The following is a 20,267-nucleotide window of genomic DNA, read 5'->3' as shown; positions in this document are numbered from 1 at the left end:
GGACTGCAATAACAGAGACATCCACATTAAGTATTTATATAGTATATAAAAAAGAGACTCTATGTACTCACCTTTCTCTATAATAACTTGACAAGTATGAGTGTGGCTCTCACTCAGATGTGTGGCCATGCTATCTAAGCCAGAAACATCAGCCAGGAATTCACAGTTAAGACACACTACAGTCAAGCCTCTAGAAAAGAAAAAAAAAAAGGAAGTATAAATACAACAGTTTTCTTAACTTACAGCAACTGGACAGACCATAAAAAGAAATTCATTCAACTTCAGATGAGATTATTCACATAAAAACATATTCTTACTTTTTCTACTGCAACTAGTATCAGGAAATCCCCATCAATGACCAGGGCATCTCCATGCTGGATGTAGTACAAAGAACATGACTTTAGACAGAAATTTATCTGTAAAGCATGAGTTTCTCTGTTTTGATGGGTTTTGTTTACATGGTTGCTTTTTTCTTTCCCTCACCCCCTCCCCATTTTGCACCTTATGAATAATGGAAAACTAAAGAAATAGAAATATTATTAAAAACTGCTCAGAGTTAAGATAAAAAATAATAAATGTTGACAAATAACATATTTGTCACTGACCAGAACACTGCTATTGGAAGTTTCATTTCTCTGATCTTTCTAAATTGTGGAAACCTAGAAATTCAAGAGCCTATAATCTCAATTATCAATGAACATCAGAAAGTAAAACCATAATGATGTGTAACTGAAAAAAGCTGCATTACCGTAGCTCTTCTGATTGCTTCTTATAGATCCAAAATCTTTTACGTGGACGAGCACTGTGAAAACTAAATATATGACAACATTACCACTTAAACTGGTTTGCTTGAGTACATCACTCCTCATATCCCCTACACTATCCATGGTCCTGCAATTTGCTTATGACAAGGCATCAAAATAGAAGGCTGAATTACTGCCCTGCATTATTCCTAAACATTCAGTTGCTTAAAGCTTACAGGCTTGTGAATCTCAGCTCTAGTTTAAAACAATGTCTTTCGAGTAAGTAACGAGTTTGGGAGAGGAAAGGCTTCATTTCATTGGCACAGTCCTGCAAGAACAGTTACATTGCTTCCATCAGCAGTTTAGGGCTTGAAGAGCCATAGCTGCAGGCACAGAGTGCACCACAAAAAAGTGAAGCTTTGCCAAACTTGTGCTTCCAAAAGAGACAGCTCTACATGAGAAATGCAATTTTTAGACAACTTGTAAGTTGTCCCTTATGCAGGTCAGACATGTGTCAACACTGTTCTCCCCCATGAAAACACATTCAGGCAGCTGAGTACAGGGGCTGCTATTGCAGAAACACCCTCCAACAGTCTCCCTCCTCACCATTCCTTTTTCCTCACACTCACCAAAGAGGTGAGGAGAGGTGCTGCAGAGGATCCAAGTAGGAGAAGCATTAGTGCATCAAGGGTACAAGGGACAAAAGACTGGCTACTTTTAATGCACAGTTGAATTTGACCAAAAAGCCAGGACAGTGGCCACAACAGGAACAGTTTGCCTTAGATTTCTCTTTCCCCTTCTGAAGTAAACTTTTTCTTGTACAACTGGTGTTAAGCACAATAATTTCTGTTGTCTTTTTCAAGACTGCAAACAGTAGATTATATGCATAAAAGCATGTAAACTATTTCAGCCTAGGACTTACATGAGCATTGAAGTTAGTGTGACTTAGGTCACAGACCCAAGAATTCTAGCACTCACAAATGCCAAGGCATTTTATACACACATGCCTTTAGAAAGACATCTGCCTTCGGGATTTTTCCACAATACAGCTGGCTTGTTCAGGGCACAGGATTAACAAGTAGGTTTGCAAAACTTTATTTTACTGTCACTGCTATGTGATCTGTGTCTAATTATTGCATAGTATAATTCTATGGCTCTAAAAACTAATGTATTTGTTTTCTTAACAGGCTTTTTTACAGCTGTCATCACTAATACCCTACGCTGCTGCACAACCGGTGACAAACCTCCTGCAAAATGAGATGTTATTTCTGTGGATGACCAGAAGTAACATAAGCAAAAAGTATCCACTGGAGTATGCTATTTGAGACATCTTTACATCTGAGCAGAGATTTCACTAGCAATAGCTGTGCTCTGTATGCATTCAGCACTCGTAAAATCAGATGAGGCTTCAATCTGAAACCTGGAGAACACGCAATAATTAGTCATTTTTCCTAACTCAGGCTGAAGTGATTATGGAAGATCCCACAGAAACTCTGAAGCAAAGACAAAACACTGCCTGAAACACTGGATTTTTAAGGCAAAACAAGAACATGGGGTTTAGGCCTTCATTACACAGTAACAAATCCAACCTTACACAGATCCCTGCCATTCTGACGACCCGGTTCAAAATTCAGCTAACAAACACTTAGCCCACCTTACACGAATTTAGGAAGTATTTGCTAAGCCAGTAAAACCTTTGAAGAGTTCTTACTTCACCATGTGATTCACATAGGCTTTGCTACAGCTGGTGCTGTATCTGCACAAACTACAGTGGACGTAGGCAGGAAAATGGCTGGCGAAATCCTTGATTTCTGAGTAACACTCAATGCACTTGTGATGTCCCGAATGACACCTGACAGGGATATGGAAGAGTTAACAGTGAAGAGCAACACTTTAGGATGAGAAACTATTTCAAACTTTTTGCTTCAAGCTTGCCTATATGAGGGGAAAATGAGGAACTCAAAAATGTATCAGCTAAATACTTAGAGGTTACACTTGCACACAAAACTTAGCAAAGAAAAAGCTTTTGGTTTTTCTGTCACTCCAATATTCCCCACAAGCTTTGAAAAAAATCTACAAAGCAAGAATGTAATCCCACTCTTCCCCAATTTCACTGGCTGATTTTGGATGTCTCCTACAGCTACACACTGTGAAAGTCAGCAACATCTCTGACAAAGAAAACTGCTAACTTATCTTAGCCAATGAAATTATATTCTGGTCATTAAACACCCATGTAATTATTAACATAAGGACAGCAAACCCCCCCAGAATTGCAAAGATAAAAACAAGCTACTAGGAGAATGGTGCCTTACTTTCTTGATTATTTTTTGTTAGCTCCTCAAAATAAGTTATCTCCCAGGACAGACAGGATTTAATCTTTTAACTAACAGGTACTCAAAAAAAATAAAAAGGAACAAGAAAAAATATTTTTCCCTCCATAAGAAAACTTCCAGAGAACACTCAGGCAGATGTATTCCCCTCTACAGGTCAGTTTTAAACATAAATCTGCCTAATGAGTCAGTATTTCAAGAGTCTGTGGCTCTGTGCAGAGAAAAATTCTAAATGTAGCATAGAGAAGTTTCCAGAACATCTGTTCTTCATAACAAAGTGGTTTGCCACCACTAAAATTGGTGAACGAAGATACTGAATTCTAATCACAGTACCAGTATGAGGAAAGTTTATGCACCTGCTTTTGCTGCAAACCTGAGGGGTCAGATCTGTATTACAGTACTGGAAGTTATCAAAGGACAATTAAATGATCATTTATATTCAAAGTATACTTAAAGACAGATTTAATGCTAATATTTTACCTTAGATGATGAAATGTTATATTTGTAACTTCCTTTTTTTTTTTGCTGTTGGTCCATGCATTTTGTTTCTTTGATGTAGTTTGTTTTGATTTTCCTCTTGATTTATTTGTATTAGATTTGTTATGATTTTTAGTGGTTGTGGATTTAGATTTAGGTGATAACTGAAAGGTGGAACTGCTTGTACTAATAGAAGATGAAGCTGATGATCCTGACTGATGAGATCCTAGAGATGCTCGAATAGTCACCTGCAAGTATGAAAGAAAATTTAGATTTAAGTTCCCATTTCTATTTGTCTCAAAGCTTAATACACTTAAGAACAGAAATCATAGCATAAGAAACTCTGCTGAGTAAAGATTACTTTGAAAAACACAAAACACTGAAAATACTTTTGGACTACAGGCAACCTCCATAGCCTCCTGGATGCTTAAAAAGCTCGTTTTGGTGGAAATAGCCATGACAAAAACACACTTTTCAGACCTGCAACTGGCTACATCCTACTTTCTTAAAACAAAAAAAATGTAGCAGAAGGGTCAGGCCAATGAGCCCTCTAAGAAGAACACCAAGCAATCCCATCAGTGCCTGGATTTAACAAAAGTCTTGTGTCTTGTTGCCTCAGGATCAGCCACTCTACTTCCTTCAGGTATTTTTGCTCCTCATCCTAGAACCCCCAGGACTAATTCTGGTTTCTGACCTCTCTTCTGGCATTATCAAACTCCTTTGTCTTGCCCTTAAATTGGGCTCCTGAGTTTTCACTCACAGTCATACTTCTTATCCACACTCATGGTTCAGAAGTATCTCATCTTCTAAACCTGTTCCCAGGCTCTTCAGTCTCATCATGTGCATCCTGTCAAGGTTTACTAACACCAAAATTTTAACATAACCTAAGCTTTTGCTAGATCATGAAGACTCTGAAATCTTTAGAAAATTGAGGGTTTGTCACAGAGTACAGAATCAGTGCTTTACATTCATTCTGCCAAGCAACACAATCAACATCAACTGTACTCATTTTCCCCTTCCTGACTCTACAGCAAATGAACTATGAAGAGCTGATCAAAATGTAAATTTTCTTCTTCCTTGAAACTGAAAGGACATATATTTCAACATCTCATTAAAACACTGCAGGAAAAACTCTCATAAACTACAAGAAAATCCTAGTCTAAGTAGTTTCTTCTTAAGAAATCAAAGGATGATTTACTGAGGGACCCAAGTTTTCCCCCAACCCCTTCAAATGCTGAAGCTAAGAAGACCTGGTGAACTCAGCTTTAAGCATGTATTGTCTGTGGAAAAGTAGGTCTTGCATTTTTTGCCAACACCTTTCCACAGGTCAAAAATCTTTCACTAGAAATGATGCAGAAGCATCCCTAGCACAAGAAAGGATAAATGCCAAGCAATAGCTCAAGAAAGTTGCAGCTCTAACTGGACTTCTGCCATACACATGTATGGAACAATGGGACAAAAAGCAACACCAGGAATCACCAAGAAGAAACCATAAATTGTGCCTGGTAATTCTTGCAACAGGAGTATTTTTTAGAGTTTTAGTTTTGGAGGTGAGGAAAAAAAAAAACCAAGCAAAAAACAATCCCAAACACTGGGCTTTGGAAAAGAAAGGAGAAAAACACTTCTTTCTATTCCAGCCTTTCCTCTTTTTTCTTCTTTGTCCCCTCACATTTTCCTGTGTGAACACTTACCTTTGTCCCAGGAGGCAAGCCTTCTAACTGTTTGGGTTTCCTGAATGTTCGGTGATGCTGAGTCTTGTGATCCATTTTTTCCTTGCAGGTTAGGAACTGCAGTCTGCACTTAGTGCAGCGGTACACGCCCTTTTTCTGGGAGCAATAACACAAGCTAGAGTAAGCACGGATGGCATGATAAACAAAACCCTAACAACTAGCTTGTCTCAAGCAATGCTCATCCTGCTTTTACAACTTCAACTGAACAAACTTCTAATACTGTACAAAGACAAGGCACTGTGTAGGAATTAGAGAGAATATTTAAATGATTGAAAATGCAGGGCAGCATGATTAGTAAGAGGAGGAGAAATCAGATTCCAGTTACAAGAAGACACAGTATTTCATTATCTTTTTCTTTATTTGTACTAGTGAAAGGTTTGCTAGTAACCTCAGGAACAGCAGAACACATCACTACAATGTAATGAAGAACCCAAATAGCAAAAAGATTCTTTTAAGGATATTCAGAGATTTTTTTTTAAACAGGGAGATGCTGCCACACAAGAACATGACAAAGTCTAACAATTCCCTTAAAGACTTTTCAAATTCTTCTAACATATTTTATTAACTATTCTTATCCAGTAACAACCATACAAATCAGGTGAGGTTCATTTTTCAGAGGGAGATTCCTTACATATATTTAGCATTTTTTCTAGCATTAAGGATTGAAATTATGTGCTTACCTGATGCCTCATGTAATGATGCATATATGGTGCTCCAATTTTAATTACTTTGAGGCAAAATGGGCATAGCAAATGTTTTGTGTTTTCATGAACTGTTCTAAAATGAGATTCTACATCTGAAAAAGCTGAGGATCTGTAGCTGCACACCTAAAATAAAAAAGGTTGACTATTTTTGTTAACAGTTTATTGACAGGGGAGACAGGGGAGTGGTGTAATCTAAGTAGGAAACAGTCACTTAGATACCTGGCAAACATATGGCATTTCACCTGGCTTGTGATTATCCTTCATATGTTGCAAAAGAACTTGCTCTGTTTCAAAGGATAGTTCACAGATTTTACAAATGGCTAGAAAAAGTGAAAAACAAGATAAAAAGTAAAAATTTGGTTGGGGTCATAAATAGATAAGTCATGACACATAGGTATATGTGAATTGTATATATTTCTAAAGGTAAAGCAATCTAATATTATTCGACTCTTTAGAAGAAATTCCCTGTACAGTTTCAGAAAGCCAGGAAGGCAAGGGTCACAAACAACATGAGTTCTTGCAGTAAAACTTTCAATTAAAAAAAAATTAAAATAAAACAAAGAAAAGAAAAACAAGGAAAAAACGCAATAAGGTTTTTAAAATACATTTTTTTGCACACACACTTGCCTAAAAAAAAAAATAAAATTAAAGGAAAGCTCAGTTTCGATATGAAATCTCAAGATTATTGTTCTTTAAGTACAATAGCTTTATTCTGAACTTATAAACCAGCAAAGTAAAAGTCAGAAAATCCCTAAAAATTGTGGCTTAGGATAAACTCGAGGGGCTCCAATCCAACTTACTGGATGACTCGTAGAGCGTGTGTGTGCTCTCGATGTGGCACTGCAGCTGGAACGGGGTGGGGAACTGCCGGTAACAGTGCTGGCACGTGGTGTGGCTTTCCCAGCTTTCATTGCTCTGCTTCTCCAGCTCCAAGTGATGCTTCATGTGGTTCATAAACCTTTAAATCATAGTGAACAGGTGCAAAACCCAACATTTTAACATTTGCTATATGTGACGTATCACAAGCAAGATGTACAGGATTCTTTAGAAACTTTACTCTGTAAGGACAAAGCTGACTAGAAATCTTGACTTTAAAGAATATACAATATATGTGAAGCATGTTTTAAGACAAAGCAATCTATTACATTTTTCATGTTTACTTAGACAATATTTTTGCCTTGAAATAAAGGGAATTAAGGAAAGACACCAAGAACACAATATGTTGACACTTCATTCACCATCACCAGTCTCAAAGCCACATTCTGAAACAAGTATAACTGCAGCTATGCTAAAAACTATTAAGTAGCAAGAATATATCTGCAATTTAGACATGACAGCTTTATGTAAAACCACACCCATTCAAACCTGGCAGGGTTCCAGGAGCCTTCTTTGTCTAAAGCATTTAGGACTGAACTTGAATTATGAAGGACAGTTATCAAAGAATGCCATTGTGCAGCTGATGTCAAAAGAGGATGAGAAACTGGTATGTTACTGCTTCAAATTAGCACCTTTTCCTCATTAATTTGTCCACCTGTCTGGAGTAGGAACCTATCCTGGCTGAGAAGTGCAGGCACCCATGACAGCACAGCAGGTCACCATTACTGGTGGAGCAGCACAAGGATAGGTTTGCTGCACAAGCCACTACTGTTAAACCTCCAGAACTCTTCTATTGTCCATGTGCTTCATTTCAGTGCAGCCAGAGGAACCTTTAAATGTAGGTCACAGTCATAAAAAGGAATGTAGACCTTGGAACTGGACAAAACAAATGAGCAAGGAGAATAGACTCTTGAGCTCAAGCTTCTAACATCAAGCAGCTGATTAAAAAAAAGAAACAAGGGGAAAAAAAAGCCAATTGAAGCTATGCAGGTACCTAACCAGACAAAAGGAACTGGCACTGTTACTGCTTATTACCTTAACAGAAAAGTATTGCAGTGGTATGTTCAACCACTTAAAGGAAGCAGGGGACTACCATGAGGAACCACTTTTGGTTTTCTGAATTAAGGCCCAAAAAACTTATACTTGAAGTGGAAAGGTACTACGTATTTATTTTCTCCATTAGAAATAGTTGAAGGTGCAAAATATACCTTGGAATAAAAATTCTGAAGTTACAGAAGTATGGAGTACAGCTACAAAGTTGCAGCAATAATTAATATGGTAAAACCAACTCTAGAGAAATTAAAAAGCACTCACACGTTTTTAATGACTTGCTGTGGAACCCATAGGCACCATAGCACCAACAGCTTACTATATAATGCTGAGTAGAAAATACCTAATGATTAATAGCAGATTTCATTGTTTTAATTACACAAAACTTCTGTTTTGTTCAATAATATGGGTCTAATGTTAGCATAAACCTGTTCATTTTAACTTGCAGACTGTGCCCTTTGAAGCAATAGTCCATTTTTCAGTTTTACATTCTGCTACTTCAGCTTCCTTTGAAGAATGCACGTAAAAAAAGTTCAGTGACCTTAACTTCCAAAGGAACGATGACACAAACTTGTCTACCTGCTAAAACAGCTTACTGAAGTTTTTTTTTCAGCATTTGGAAGTAAAATTATTCCATCAAAATAACAGATGTTACATAAGTAAACCCCAGACTATTAGTCACTGTGCATCCCTAGAGGGAATTAACACTCACATCCACCAGTATCACCATCAATCCAGATGGCAAATTGTAAAATAGTTTGTGTTGCCCCTTCTAACCCCAAAGTCCTACAACTGCTCTCATTAAATCTCTATGTTTATGTTAGGCACCACTAAAATTTGTACTCTAATCTGTAAAATGTTCCAAGTTATGGCCACACATGCAAAGTAAAAATTAATTCAGTTTCTGTTCAGTCATTCAATATTATCAGTCTTCAGGAAGAAGAGAACTCTATTCCAGAGGCACAAATTTTTAATACATGAAACTGCTATGGGCTGTGATTAAAAAACAATTAAGGAAGTGAGTTCAAATACCTTATGTTATTTTTAAGAACTTTGAGACAACTGATGCACTTAAATGTCGTATGAGTCTTCTGCTCCTGTTGCACCTGCTGGGTGTCACCTTCATCCTTCCCATAATAAAAGTCATTAACTAACATAATCAATTTTCCTTTCTCAGATTCAGCAATCTTACTTGTTGTGCTCAAACATTCTGTTTTGATCGTTGCTGGGAAAAAGTTATTTACCAAATCTGGACAACAATACTGGAGGCAAACAGGGAGGAGAAGAGACAGAAAGAGACAAAGGTGTCAGTCTCTCTTACCAAACTGCATCAATGACAACAGCATTTCAAAAACTGAAGGCACTCACTACCCTTAGATGCAAAGCTCAGTTCTCTGATACACCAGCCTTAGCCATATTTTCATATGATTTTAAACAATAATTGATCTTTATGTAATGTTCAAGTAATAAACCACTACATATTATAAAAACTGGAAAAGGATGATTCTCATAGGTTCATGTAAGACAAAGTTAATAAAAACCCCAGAATACCAGTGTTGCCTCGCTCATGAGAAAAATTTCTACTTCATTAACAAGGAAGAGAAAAGCAGTTTTTATGCAAGTATTTTGCTGACAAGCATAAGTTTATTGAGAACTTAATGTAAAGTTCTATCTTTTATTTCTTAGGGGAGAACACATGTTGAAACCTGCAAAAGTTCTTTCCAGCATTACTAAAAAATTCAGAAATTCTCAGTCACACAGTACACATTGTTCAAGCTTCCTTCTGTCCAAGTATACATAAGGAATGCTTGGCCAAATAGAGATACTACGAAACTTAAGACTTAAAATGTATGAAGTACTTCATAAAGAAGGTACTATGAAGTTATAACAGTGCACAAAATTAGAATATTTCAGAGGACAGAATTTCTCCTGCTGAATAATGGGTTTTATTGTGCAGGACTACCTTCTATAAGCCTACTAGTAAGGAGTTAATTTCCTATCATGGAAATGTAACTCAGTATATTTATCCCATATAGTTCAACTAAAAATTTAACTAAATAATACTAAGTAAACACACTTCTTCAATGGTTCTTTCACTCCATTGATGTACTCAGTCCAAAAGCTATTCTGAACAAATAATGATTACAAAAGGATAAAACCCTTGGGGTTTTTTTCCACTTATCTACATTTCTTAATTGTGTTTCAGAGCTGAAGAGAAAAGTTACTACCATTCAGGGTATGGTGACCCTGTAAATCAGAACCATCTGTGGTAACAGTAATTCAGATCCTCACAGATTTCTATTACACAGTAGTTCATACTCTGTATAGACTGCAAAGCCATTATCTGCCCCCTGAAATGGAATACATATGCCTCAGAATTGCACAGATCTTTCCCAAATGATATTAAATATTTTTCAGGAAACAATGTTTGCAGAAACAATAGCAACTAGTTTAATAATCAGACAAGTGATGCTCAGTTTCTACAAGTTTTGTTTCTCACAGTGTTTAAGTATGAACTACAAATTGAATTCTTCCCCTCATCTTAACTTTTTTAATCTGTCAAGTATCAAGTATTTTTATCTTGATGTTTCAAGTGACATATCAAGATAAAAAGGTGAGTTTACACTGTCATCTTTGTGTCAGTAGTGATCTAACACAGATGTGGGTCATCTGGCTGTCTATTATCATAGACACTTACCTTCATCACATTGGAAAAATGAGGCAAAAAGGAGCAGGATTTAGAGTTCCCCTACTCCAGTCTTCCTCTCCATGACTGCAAGACACTGAGCATTTGGCTCTGGTTGATCCCAGACAGAAGCCAAATGATCTTCATATCAAAACATGGCATGCTTGCATAACCAAACAGAAGCCCACATAAGCTTGTTCTAATGTCTCCCAGCCCCAGAATATTTTACCTTCATATGATTTTTTAGAGGATCCATAAGATTGAAATGAATATTACACTTTGGACAAGCTCGTGGAAAAGGTCCTCCATTTTTAATGGTGCTCGATGCAGCATTTGTCCCTGTAAAATTTAAAATATGTGAAGATTCAGAATTCAAACACAATACTCGATTTATCATTATTATTCTTCTAACCAAACACTCTATTTCAAATGAAAACTATTCCATCAGCGTAGCTGTAGTAACCACAAGGAAGGTTTTACAACCATCTTTTAACTACTCTTCCTTTTCCCCCATCTTGGAGTTTGTTCTGTTTGATATACACTGATAAACAACTTTTACAAAATCTGAGCAACAAACTAAGAAAAAACATAGGAGGAGGTGAAGGCAACATGATAGAGACAAAGCAGTCACTCTGTGCACCAGCATCCCACCACACCCTGGATAGGATGGATTTCTGATGGGTTTAATAACTTTAATTTTCAAATGAACATGCAAAGCCTGTTATATGCTATGACCTGATCATCATCACAGTAGGGTTCAGATAACTGATTCTGGAAATATTTCAGCATTTAGTTCTCAATCATGAGACTACTTCTCTCTGGAGGGTTGTTGGAATCTAGGCCTATTCAAATGTATTGTTCCTGTTGAGCAAAGGTGTCTTTGGAGAACCTAGAGAATAAATCCTCTAAATTAATAATTACTCCCAGTAATGAACGGAAATGGTGCCTCTCTTATCAACATAAATGATTAATACCTTTTGAGCAAAAGAGAGGTATTAAAACTTTGCATCAGCCTAAAACTTCAGTGAATATACCCAAGCTTCAAGTTTTCTCCAAACTGCCAAAAACCATCAGAACAAGAGCCACTTTTCAGATGAAGTTCTCTTGCATTCTCAAGTCATTCACAGATCTGGAGGACTCCAGACTGAGTAAATAGTTTAAAAGTTAAACACAGGAAAAGTAACATCTCAACAGTAGAGTCCCTGTCAGGGCTATGAAAAAATGTAACAAAAATAAACACACAAACACATCCATCTTACAACAAGGGAACGAGCCTATGAGTTAAGACACAACGATGCAACACTGTTATACATTTTTACAAAGAATTAGTCTTGCATAGTCCATAAGGTAGACAGTGTTTTTCCTTAAAACAACAGTATTGCTAAGAATCATTATTAAGCAGCAAGTCCCTCACATGAGTGGATGGCCATGCAAGAGATGTCCCACAAAACAGTGCTGCAAGTCTTCACTATCACAGTCTGGAAACATTTTGACTCGTCACAGCTAAGGGCAAACTGAGTTGAAGCAAACGGGTTCTGCAGCAAAATCTCGTGCTCTGCAGTGCTTCAGCACCGGGCTCTGGGGCAGACTAGGAATTGCTGTGCTAATATGGGATGGCTTAGAGACAAACTCAGCAAAATGAGGTTCTCAGTGAGTAGGATCTACTTCTTTGTTAGTGCATTTAGCAAGATCCTTCGGTTATCTTTTCTGTATTATAGGCTGCAGCACAATATCTATTTCACCCAAAACAGGGAATCTTCACATGAAGCAGAATAAACCAGCTCTCACTCTGTCCTACATAACTTGTCAGTGTGACCAGTCAGGCCATTCCCTGTATATGACCTGTTACCTCGTGGGAGAATCAGCAGGGATTGTCCTCCAGAACTTACAGACACAGTAATGGGACTCTGGGCAGTTACTACAAAAGTACAATCCTTCAAAAAGGAGGAGGGAAGTCCCAAGTTACAGCCTGTTTAAGACTGAATACACTGCATACTCCAAATTTCCTTCATCTGCTGTGACACACACACCCCCCAAAAAAAGGCATTTTTTTGTTTGTTTTTAAGTAGGTTAACTCTTTACTGCTGAAACCCAATTTAGCTAGTTGAAAAAAAGTATTTTAGTTGTCAAACTACATACTCTTTTTCCTTTCTCTTCCTTTTCAGGAAGGATCCTTTTGATCCTATCTACTCCAAGTCCTGCATATAGCAGTCAGGAAACCCAGATCATCACCCCAGAGAACCCCCCCAGTAGATTCAGCTCTCCAGGTGCTTCACAGCCCCTCTCTTGTTTACAGTCACTCCTATTCCCACAAGCCCAAGAGTGATGAAACAAACCTCTACCTGTCAATAAAATTGCAGTGGATCTGGCAGTGCCTTTTCCCATTATGAGATGCATAAAATGAATTATAAGAGCATTGTAAGATGACATCTCTTGATATTACAGTCAGTCTAAAGCACTGAAAAGCAAAGTCTGACAACACAAGGCTCCAGAGATTATTTCATCAAACATTATACAAAGTTACCCACAGGGGGGAAGAAAAAAGTAGCTATACTATGTTCCAGAAATCCTATTTAAAGTTATAACCAAAAGACCTGCACTACAATGAAATGACATTAGGTTGTTTCTTTCTCTTATCAACAACTACAGTTACACCCACCTGTTACATTCACTGCTGGCCCAGGCTGGTACTGTGGAACTCCCGAGTTCTGTCTCACACCAAACAGTATATCAGATGGATTATCTGGTGCATCTGGTGGAGAATCCATAATATAATCCTAATAAGGTATTTTCAAGAAGGAAAAGAAATTGGAGGTTTAATATTTTTTTTTTACTTGCAGACTTCAAAGGGTTTATTTTAAAAACACGATCACTTAAAAGCACTCAGAAGTACTCAGCCGAAAATCAGGTCCATTACAATCTCCCCAAAATAGTTTGACATTTTAATAAGTTTGCAACTCTCATCAGTGCTTGTTAATTTATTCACAGTTGTGTATCAGAACAGTAAAAAAAAAAAAATCCTATGACCTGGCCAAGTCCCTTTTCTGAAGTATTACTAATATGTTGGAATTGCTAATTGTACCTCCCTAAGAAAATGGCACAGCAAACAAGCCTCTTTCTCCATAAAAAGGGTAATATAATCAAGTGGCAAGAACAATAAAAAACCAAGAAAAATTATTCTAAAGCTGAAACTGAAAATACAGTTCTGAATCTAGAAAAGTTAAGCTGAAAAGATGGAAGATTCACTTTCAGCATGTCTTAAGCAAGGAAAGAAACTAAACAGAAAACTTCTCCTAAAGGTACTGAAGAATTTAGCCAAAGAAGAGGATGCTACATTTAGGATAACTTAAAAAAAAACCAACAAGCTCATGAAAACCAAGATTAAGATGTAAACTGCAAAGAAACTGTAAAACATGGTAATTCCAACAGTGGAAGTTTTAAGAGACCACAGAATCTGTATGCACTGGATATCCCAGAAAAGGATGCATTCCTTTCTGAAGCATGTCAGGCTAAGCTGGAATAGACAGAACATGGTTAGAGAACCTTTTCCATGGCATATTTCAGGCTGCAACTTCTTCAAAAAGAACAACCACCTGCAGATTTTGAGAAAAACTTAACTAAAGCCTCATCTGTGACACAAGTAAATTCAACGAAGGAAAAAGAACTGTCACAAAAAGAAGAGCTGTGTGCAGAGTTTCTTTAAAGGAAATCTCTGTCCTGATGAATTACCTCCAGCTTACACACACTGCATGGAGAAGTTCAGCTTTCCTAGGTGTGTTTGCTGTAAGATTTTCTCATAAAATCAATGTAGAGGCCCCGAGCAGCTTTATCTGTTACAACAAAAACATGAGCATGTATGTGTGAAGGAAGTACAGGAGGGGCCTTTCCTTGGCAGTAAAGATTCTGCAAGACATCCTGCACTTCTTTGAAGGATTTAATAAAGCTTACTATCCCATAACTAAACTTTTATAAAGTTCACAGACTTGAAAGACGTATATATGAAAGATATATATGTCATGTGAAATAGAAGACCTTTCTGTATGAACCTGTCCTGATTTATACAGATAGATTTAGAGGACTGAAAAAGCAATTTGGATATCTTACTGATATCTGGACTTTGGATTATATAATTTTTTAGGCCTTCTTATATACAGTGACAGACTGATTTAGGTAAGCTGCTTCCCCACATCCACCATTTCTCTCTGCAAGCTATCAATAAACTGCTGAAGACTCTAAACTGGAAAGCATGAGCTCTTTCCTAATGAAGTTGCCAGAGATCCAGTTAACCAGTTGACAGGCAATGATTACATTGCATTGCTTTTATTTTGTTCTTCTTAAAATACAGCCACCCATCAGCGATGATTTAGCCCCAGGTCTTAAGAAGAACAGCCAATTCTCATCTTTTAATGGTCTAATTAACCATGTTCACTCAGACTGACTGCCCTGTTCAGCAAATGCAGAATCCATTAGGCTGCATGATTTTTATTTACACCAAAAGACAGGGAGCTGGGACAACCACAGGTATGTGTATTTGCATGGCCAGTGGAGATGGTGCCACTGTCAGGCTTCATCTTTAACCTGACAGTAGAAGCTAATATTACAGGCACATTGTCTAAACAGTTTCAGTGTCAATTCTTTTCAATAAAGGTATCACATCATAGTTCACCTCATACAGATAGGGAATTTTAATCCTCATTCTTTCTCTCTCACATATATCCAACAGATAAGGCAATGAAAACAGCATCTGACTCGACTGCCTCAGGTCAACTTTCTAAGGTTCTGTGGCAATCCAGGAAGATCAATGACACGTGATCTAGGAAAGTAATCCCCTGGGGCTTTTCAAGCAATACAAATATGTTGCCAAATTGTTTCACCTGCTGGTCCTGCAGCTTTTGGTTGCTTAAACCCTCCTTACCATACTAGTGTTTCACAACTGTCACACGAATCAAAATGCAAAAGCCCCCAAGGAGGTACCACTGCAGCATTTTCTTAAGAAGCAAAAAGGCCAAGCAAGGCACTGTAAAAACCAGGTAGAAAACCCACTAAGTTACTTTACACATCAAATGCAAGCTATTTAAAAATTAAATTCATTTATCAATACAGAGGATCCACCTCTGAGCGAAGAAATCAGCAGAATTTACAGAATGAATTTCCATCACTTTTCCAAACAACATAAAGAACCTAAACAGTTCTAATTTCTTAATGTCTGGGATTTTCATTTAATGTCATTTTACTGTGACTTAAGTTATCATCTTTGAGTCTGGCAAATTGGTATTTTCAAATACACATTTTAATTTACTAGTGCAAGGTTATGGTCCTAGAATCTTTATGGCTTTACATAATGCCAGTCTATAACCTAGTCCAGGTCTCCAAATCACTAGACTGAGTCAGTATGTTCTTCATTAATTTATTCAAAAGTAATGGTATCCATTAAGAGAATGAAGATTTACCTGATTGAGCATCACAGGCTGTGCTGTTCCAGTCTCTGGCCTGGACACAGGTTGAGCCACTGCAGGAACTGTGATATTCCTTGATGCTGGCTGTGTTGTCACTGGAATGGTTACAGGCTGTGTTATTCCAGAACTTGACCCAGGCAGCTGCTGTGTTGATAAACATCCAGCGACTGGTCTCTGCAGCGTTTGTGAAGTTCCTGAAACATTCACTTGTACAGACAGTGGCTGCACTGCTCCCGAGCTGCCCAAAGGTCTGGGTGCAGCCTGGAAGACGGATGGAACGGGCACGGCACTGGGGCTGGAGGCAGCGGGCGCATAATGGTGACTCTCGGTCTTGAATGTAGTAACTGGACCTGTTGCAAAGGATTCCAAAGTTATCTTTATGCAATTTTGCAGTCAAATGTTTCCTAAGTGTTGTGGATTTGTTTGCTTTTAATTGCCATATTAGGACAATAAAGTACCTCTACTGGGTGCACCATCCTGTACCCCCCCTTCGTGATGAGCTGAGGTTGACTCTGTTCAATATATCTGTCAAAAGTTACATTTATCTTAATTGCAAATAAATTAATAGCTTCATTGCTCTTCAAATTAAAAGTAGCATTCATATCCACTAATTAAGCCAACCAAGATTTGACTTATAAATTAGAATACTATTCCTAAAACAAATACCTGGCAAAACAAACTATAATATGTACAAGTTAAGGTATGTTCTTCCACTCTTCTTCAGTTAAGCTGGTTCACATAAGAATCTCAGGGGTTTTTTTCTTGCAGACAACACACAAATAAGAGTGCAAACAAACAAACAAATTCATTAACATTTAACTTTGCTAATTATAGTGCATTTATTCTCTTTCTCATATACATCATAAGTTCCCAAATACCAGAAACTGCTACACTAAAGGAAGTATTTTCTCTAAACCAGTAATGACACAACCTGCTTCTGTATTAACAGGAAAACACAGCACTGACAAACTTGGTTTTAGATTTCACCACATCCATTTTATAATGTGAAAGGAAAATCAACGGATCAGCAGTCAAAGGAGTCATGCTGGAATTGCATTACAAGAGAACTAATTTCCTTACATATCCTGCCTGGTAATCTGTGTCCAGAGCTCTGGCTCGTCAGAAACACCAGGAAATTCTCAATTTTGATGTTTACACCCTAACTAATGCCACCGATATTCCTTGACTTTTTATGTCTTGGTCTGGGTTTCCAATCCTCCCAGAAAGTTACAAAAATATTCATCAAATCAAAATATTTTTCAACTCCCAGATTCTCCATTAGTGTTGCTGACAAGTTTTGTGCTCTGACCTGTGAAAATATGCATATGAAATTAGATTGATTCTCCAGTATCTAACCACCAAGGTTTGAAGTTACTTCTCAAACCAGGGTCAAATTACATCATGTTTTCAAACAACAGATCTTAAGACTATCTACACATTGTGTTTAACAACCTTAAGGCTGTTTCCACGAGCAACAGCTCATTATTACACACTTCTCCAGTTGATAGGTAAACCTAATAGCAGTGGAGCTCAGAAGATCACCTGCCACCTGCATTTAGATCATTCTAATAAAAAGCAGCTGCAACCAACAAATTCGAACAGGTTTGCATTTTTTAAGATAGAACAAAATTTCATCCCCTAATAGTAATACTATTTTTACTTCAACACAGCAGTAACTATGAACAAGGATTAAATTATTTCAGGATTTAGCTCAACACACACATTTTGTGTTTGTTAATAAATCTATACCTCACATTTGAATTCCAAAATGAAATGAAACTAAAGCATTATCTACCTCCAAGAAACTAAAGCATTATCTACCTCAAGTTATGTCTCACATAGTAAAGTCAGACAATGATGTGCACACAATTCACATCCTAAAATACAGAGGCAGATTTTACTGCTTTTAAAAAGAACATTTCAGGAAGTCAGTTATTTGAAATTATAGACTACTTTTACATGACTCAACTGATTCATCATAGACCTGATGTGCTGTTTTCCCTCTTCCATCAAAGTGTTACTTGTCCTGCTCAGGTAAAAGAGCACTGAAGCAGCAGAAAGCTGACACACACAGTAACATTGCAAAGTAGTAACAAATTACAGGTTTGTACCATCATGGAAACAAACGCAAGAAAGAGGCATAATGTAGGAAAAAGGAGCAGTTGCAGGAAATGATAAAGGGAACTAAGTGTGAATTACTTTTCATCTCAGTCAAAACAGTGTTCCAGTACATCAGAAGGGGCACTTGATTCCACATGACACTGTGCCAGCAGGTCTAAGTTGGCTTTTTAACTATTTCCTTCAAATTACCCACGCCAGCCTGTACAAAAACTGCTAACTGCACTGTCAGGAAAAGGTTAAGAAAACGCACTGCACTGCATACTTTCAAAAAAAATTAAGAACTACACGTGAGTTTCCATTTGTCATCAGTTTTTCATCTGATCAGACAGGAGCTTTCTCAGGTACACTCTCAGCAGTGATAAGCCAAGTTGAGTTCACAGTGTCTTGCCTGTCGCCGATAACAAACTGAAGCCTGACTGCTGCCAGGTGGTCCTACTTACAAGCCAGAGAAGAACTGAGGTCATTCCTTCTGAGCTGTTTTTGAGAGTGAAGTAGAAGATTACAAAGAGGAAAGTTGAGGAGAGGGAAGGAAAAGAGACAAAGTAAAAAGTTACACCGTAAGTGATTTTACCTGTGCATGGACAGCACCAGAGTGAGATGCAAACATTTCAAGTCTCTACCTTTTACCAAAGTCCTTCAAGTTCTCAGAACCATATCAAAATTATAGTTTTCACCTGAACTACTTCTATCCTTTGACTACAAAAGAATCTTGAGACTAAAACAACTGCAATGAATCTTGGCATATTTGTTGATCCCACATATGCCCAAGTGCCCTAATAATTGTTCTATGCCATGACCTACTGCCAAATATAAACAGCAATCCAGAGGTCTCTGGACCTTCCAGAAAACAGTAAAGGTATTCTTCAGTCTTTCTAGAAGTTTGTAACTGCAGAAAACTTATTACAATAATTTTAAAATATTCTTCAAATTTTTAAGAATATGCAGAATATTTTTAAAATATTCACCCTTGAAAACTGTTTTCACGTGAAAGAACTTTAATATCAGCCTCAGTATTTCTTTAATATTTAAAAAGTAATTTTCCTCCTTTTCAATCCAGTGTAAGAAGCAACAAACTATCCCAGTGAGCAACAAAGTAAAAAAGTTGCAAGATGAAAGCATTGTGAACTGACTGAAAAGTTACTAAGAGCTCCAAAATCCATGCAGCAGAGAGTGACTGACAACCTAGTTTAACATTTTGTCTTGAGATTCCCCACTGCAAACGATACACTTTCAGAAAACAACTCTGGAAATCTTGGATACAAGCACAGGAGAGATGAGGCACAAACTGAGGGCAGCAAATCTCACCAGGCAACCTTTTGTGTATTTGCTAGAGAAACATCAGGTCAAACCTCTTCACAATTGACTACCAAGTGGATGCACGCAGCAATCAAAAAGGTTCATTACTAAAATTAATTAAACTAACAAAAAAGCAGTTCTTCTTTACTTACCTGCCAAAGCCCAAGCATAGACAAACAATGGAATCCTGACACATCTGCTGTCAGCATAACCAACTAACCTCACTCCCTGCACTGCCTGCATTAGGAGAAAACCACAGAACTTGATGAAAAAACATCTATTTCACAAGGGATGAGTAAACTGATTAATAAATATCTCCTACTTCCCAGACAGGCTTCTAGCATTTTCACATTAATCACTTCTCCAGACTGTGCTTTTATTATAGACACTTAAGACAGTTACCCAGGTTTTGTCAGAATGGTGTCCACCAACATACAAAACATGGGGTGGAGAAAAAAAAAGTGACTGTAACAAGAAAACTCGAATTCATGCACATTCTTTTAGCGGGGAGACACTTTCAACTCCGTAACTAAATACCAACTATACCGACAGCAATTGCATGCATGGTTTCAGCATCGTATAGACTGACTCTGAAATTATGTTGTTAATGCTAAAACCTCCAAATGTCCTTGTTTTGACTCCAGAGAACTAAGGTTAGACGTAAATAGAACTGGGCATAACCTGGGGTTTAGGATAGAATTTCTTAAGAATTATTATTTTCAGCATGACAGAGATGTACAGCTTTAGGACGTAGGATTTCTTAAGTCTTACTGTTAAAAATTCTATCTTTTCAAACTA

General features: G+C 37.4%; 1 protein-coding gene across 5 annotated transcripts in view; it reads right to left on the bottom strand.

Moving 5' to 3' along the window:
* The window catches only part of ZNF280D (zinc finger protein 280D), a 35,552-nt gene that overhangs the window by 9,995 nt on the left and 5,290 nt on the right, over window positions 1–20,267 (bottom strand). For all 5 annotated transcript variants that reach the window (XR_010433606.1, XR_010433607.1, XM_064668207.1 and 2 more), the window contains exons 3-14: window positions 16,047–16,402; window positions 13,256–13,373; window positions 10,826–10,935; window positions 8,943–9,172; window positions 6,785–6,942; window positions 6,204–6,304; window positions 5,961–6,107; window positions 5,242–5,376; window positions 3,554–3,798; window positions 2,455–2,595; window positions 749–811; window positions 72–190 (exon numbers count right to left, since the gene is read on the bottom strand). Coding sequence is in view for 3 of the 5 variants with exons in the window: in XM_064668207.1 (XP_064524277.1) it covers window positions 72–190; window positions 749–811; window positions 2,455–2,595; window positions 3,554–3,798; window positions 5,242–5,376; window positions 5,961–6,107; window positions 6,204–6,304; window positions 6,785–6,942; window positions 8,943–9,172; window positions 10,826–10,935; window positions 13,256–13,373; window positions 16,047–16,402 (1,923 nt within the window). In the remaining 2 variants the exon portion in view is untranslated. The remainder of the gene's footprint in view (window positions 1–71; window positions 191–748; window positions 812–2,454; window positions 2,596–3,553; window positions 3,799–5,241; window positions 5,377–5,960; window positions 6,108–6,203; window positions 6,305–6,784; window positions 6,943–8,942; window positions 9,173–10,825; window positions 10,936–13,255; window positions 13,374–16,046; window positions 16,403–20,267) is intronic.

This window comes from Pseudopipra pipra, chromosome 12 (assembly GCF_036250125.1).
Source record: "Pseudopipra pipra isolate bDixPip1 chromosome 12, bDixPip1.hap1, whole genome shotgun sequence".
NCBI lineage: Eukaryota > Metazoa > Chordata > Aves > Passeriformes > Pipridae > Pseudopipra > Pseudopipra pipra.
The sequence above is the reverse complement of the archived record's forward strand: the minus strand, read 5'-3'. Positions and strand labels throughout refer to the sequence as shown.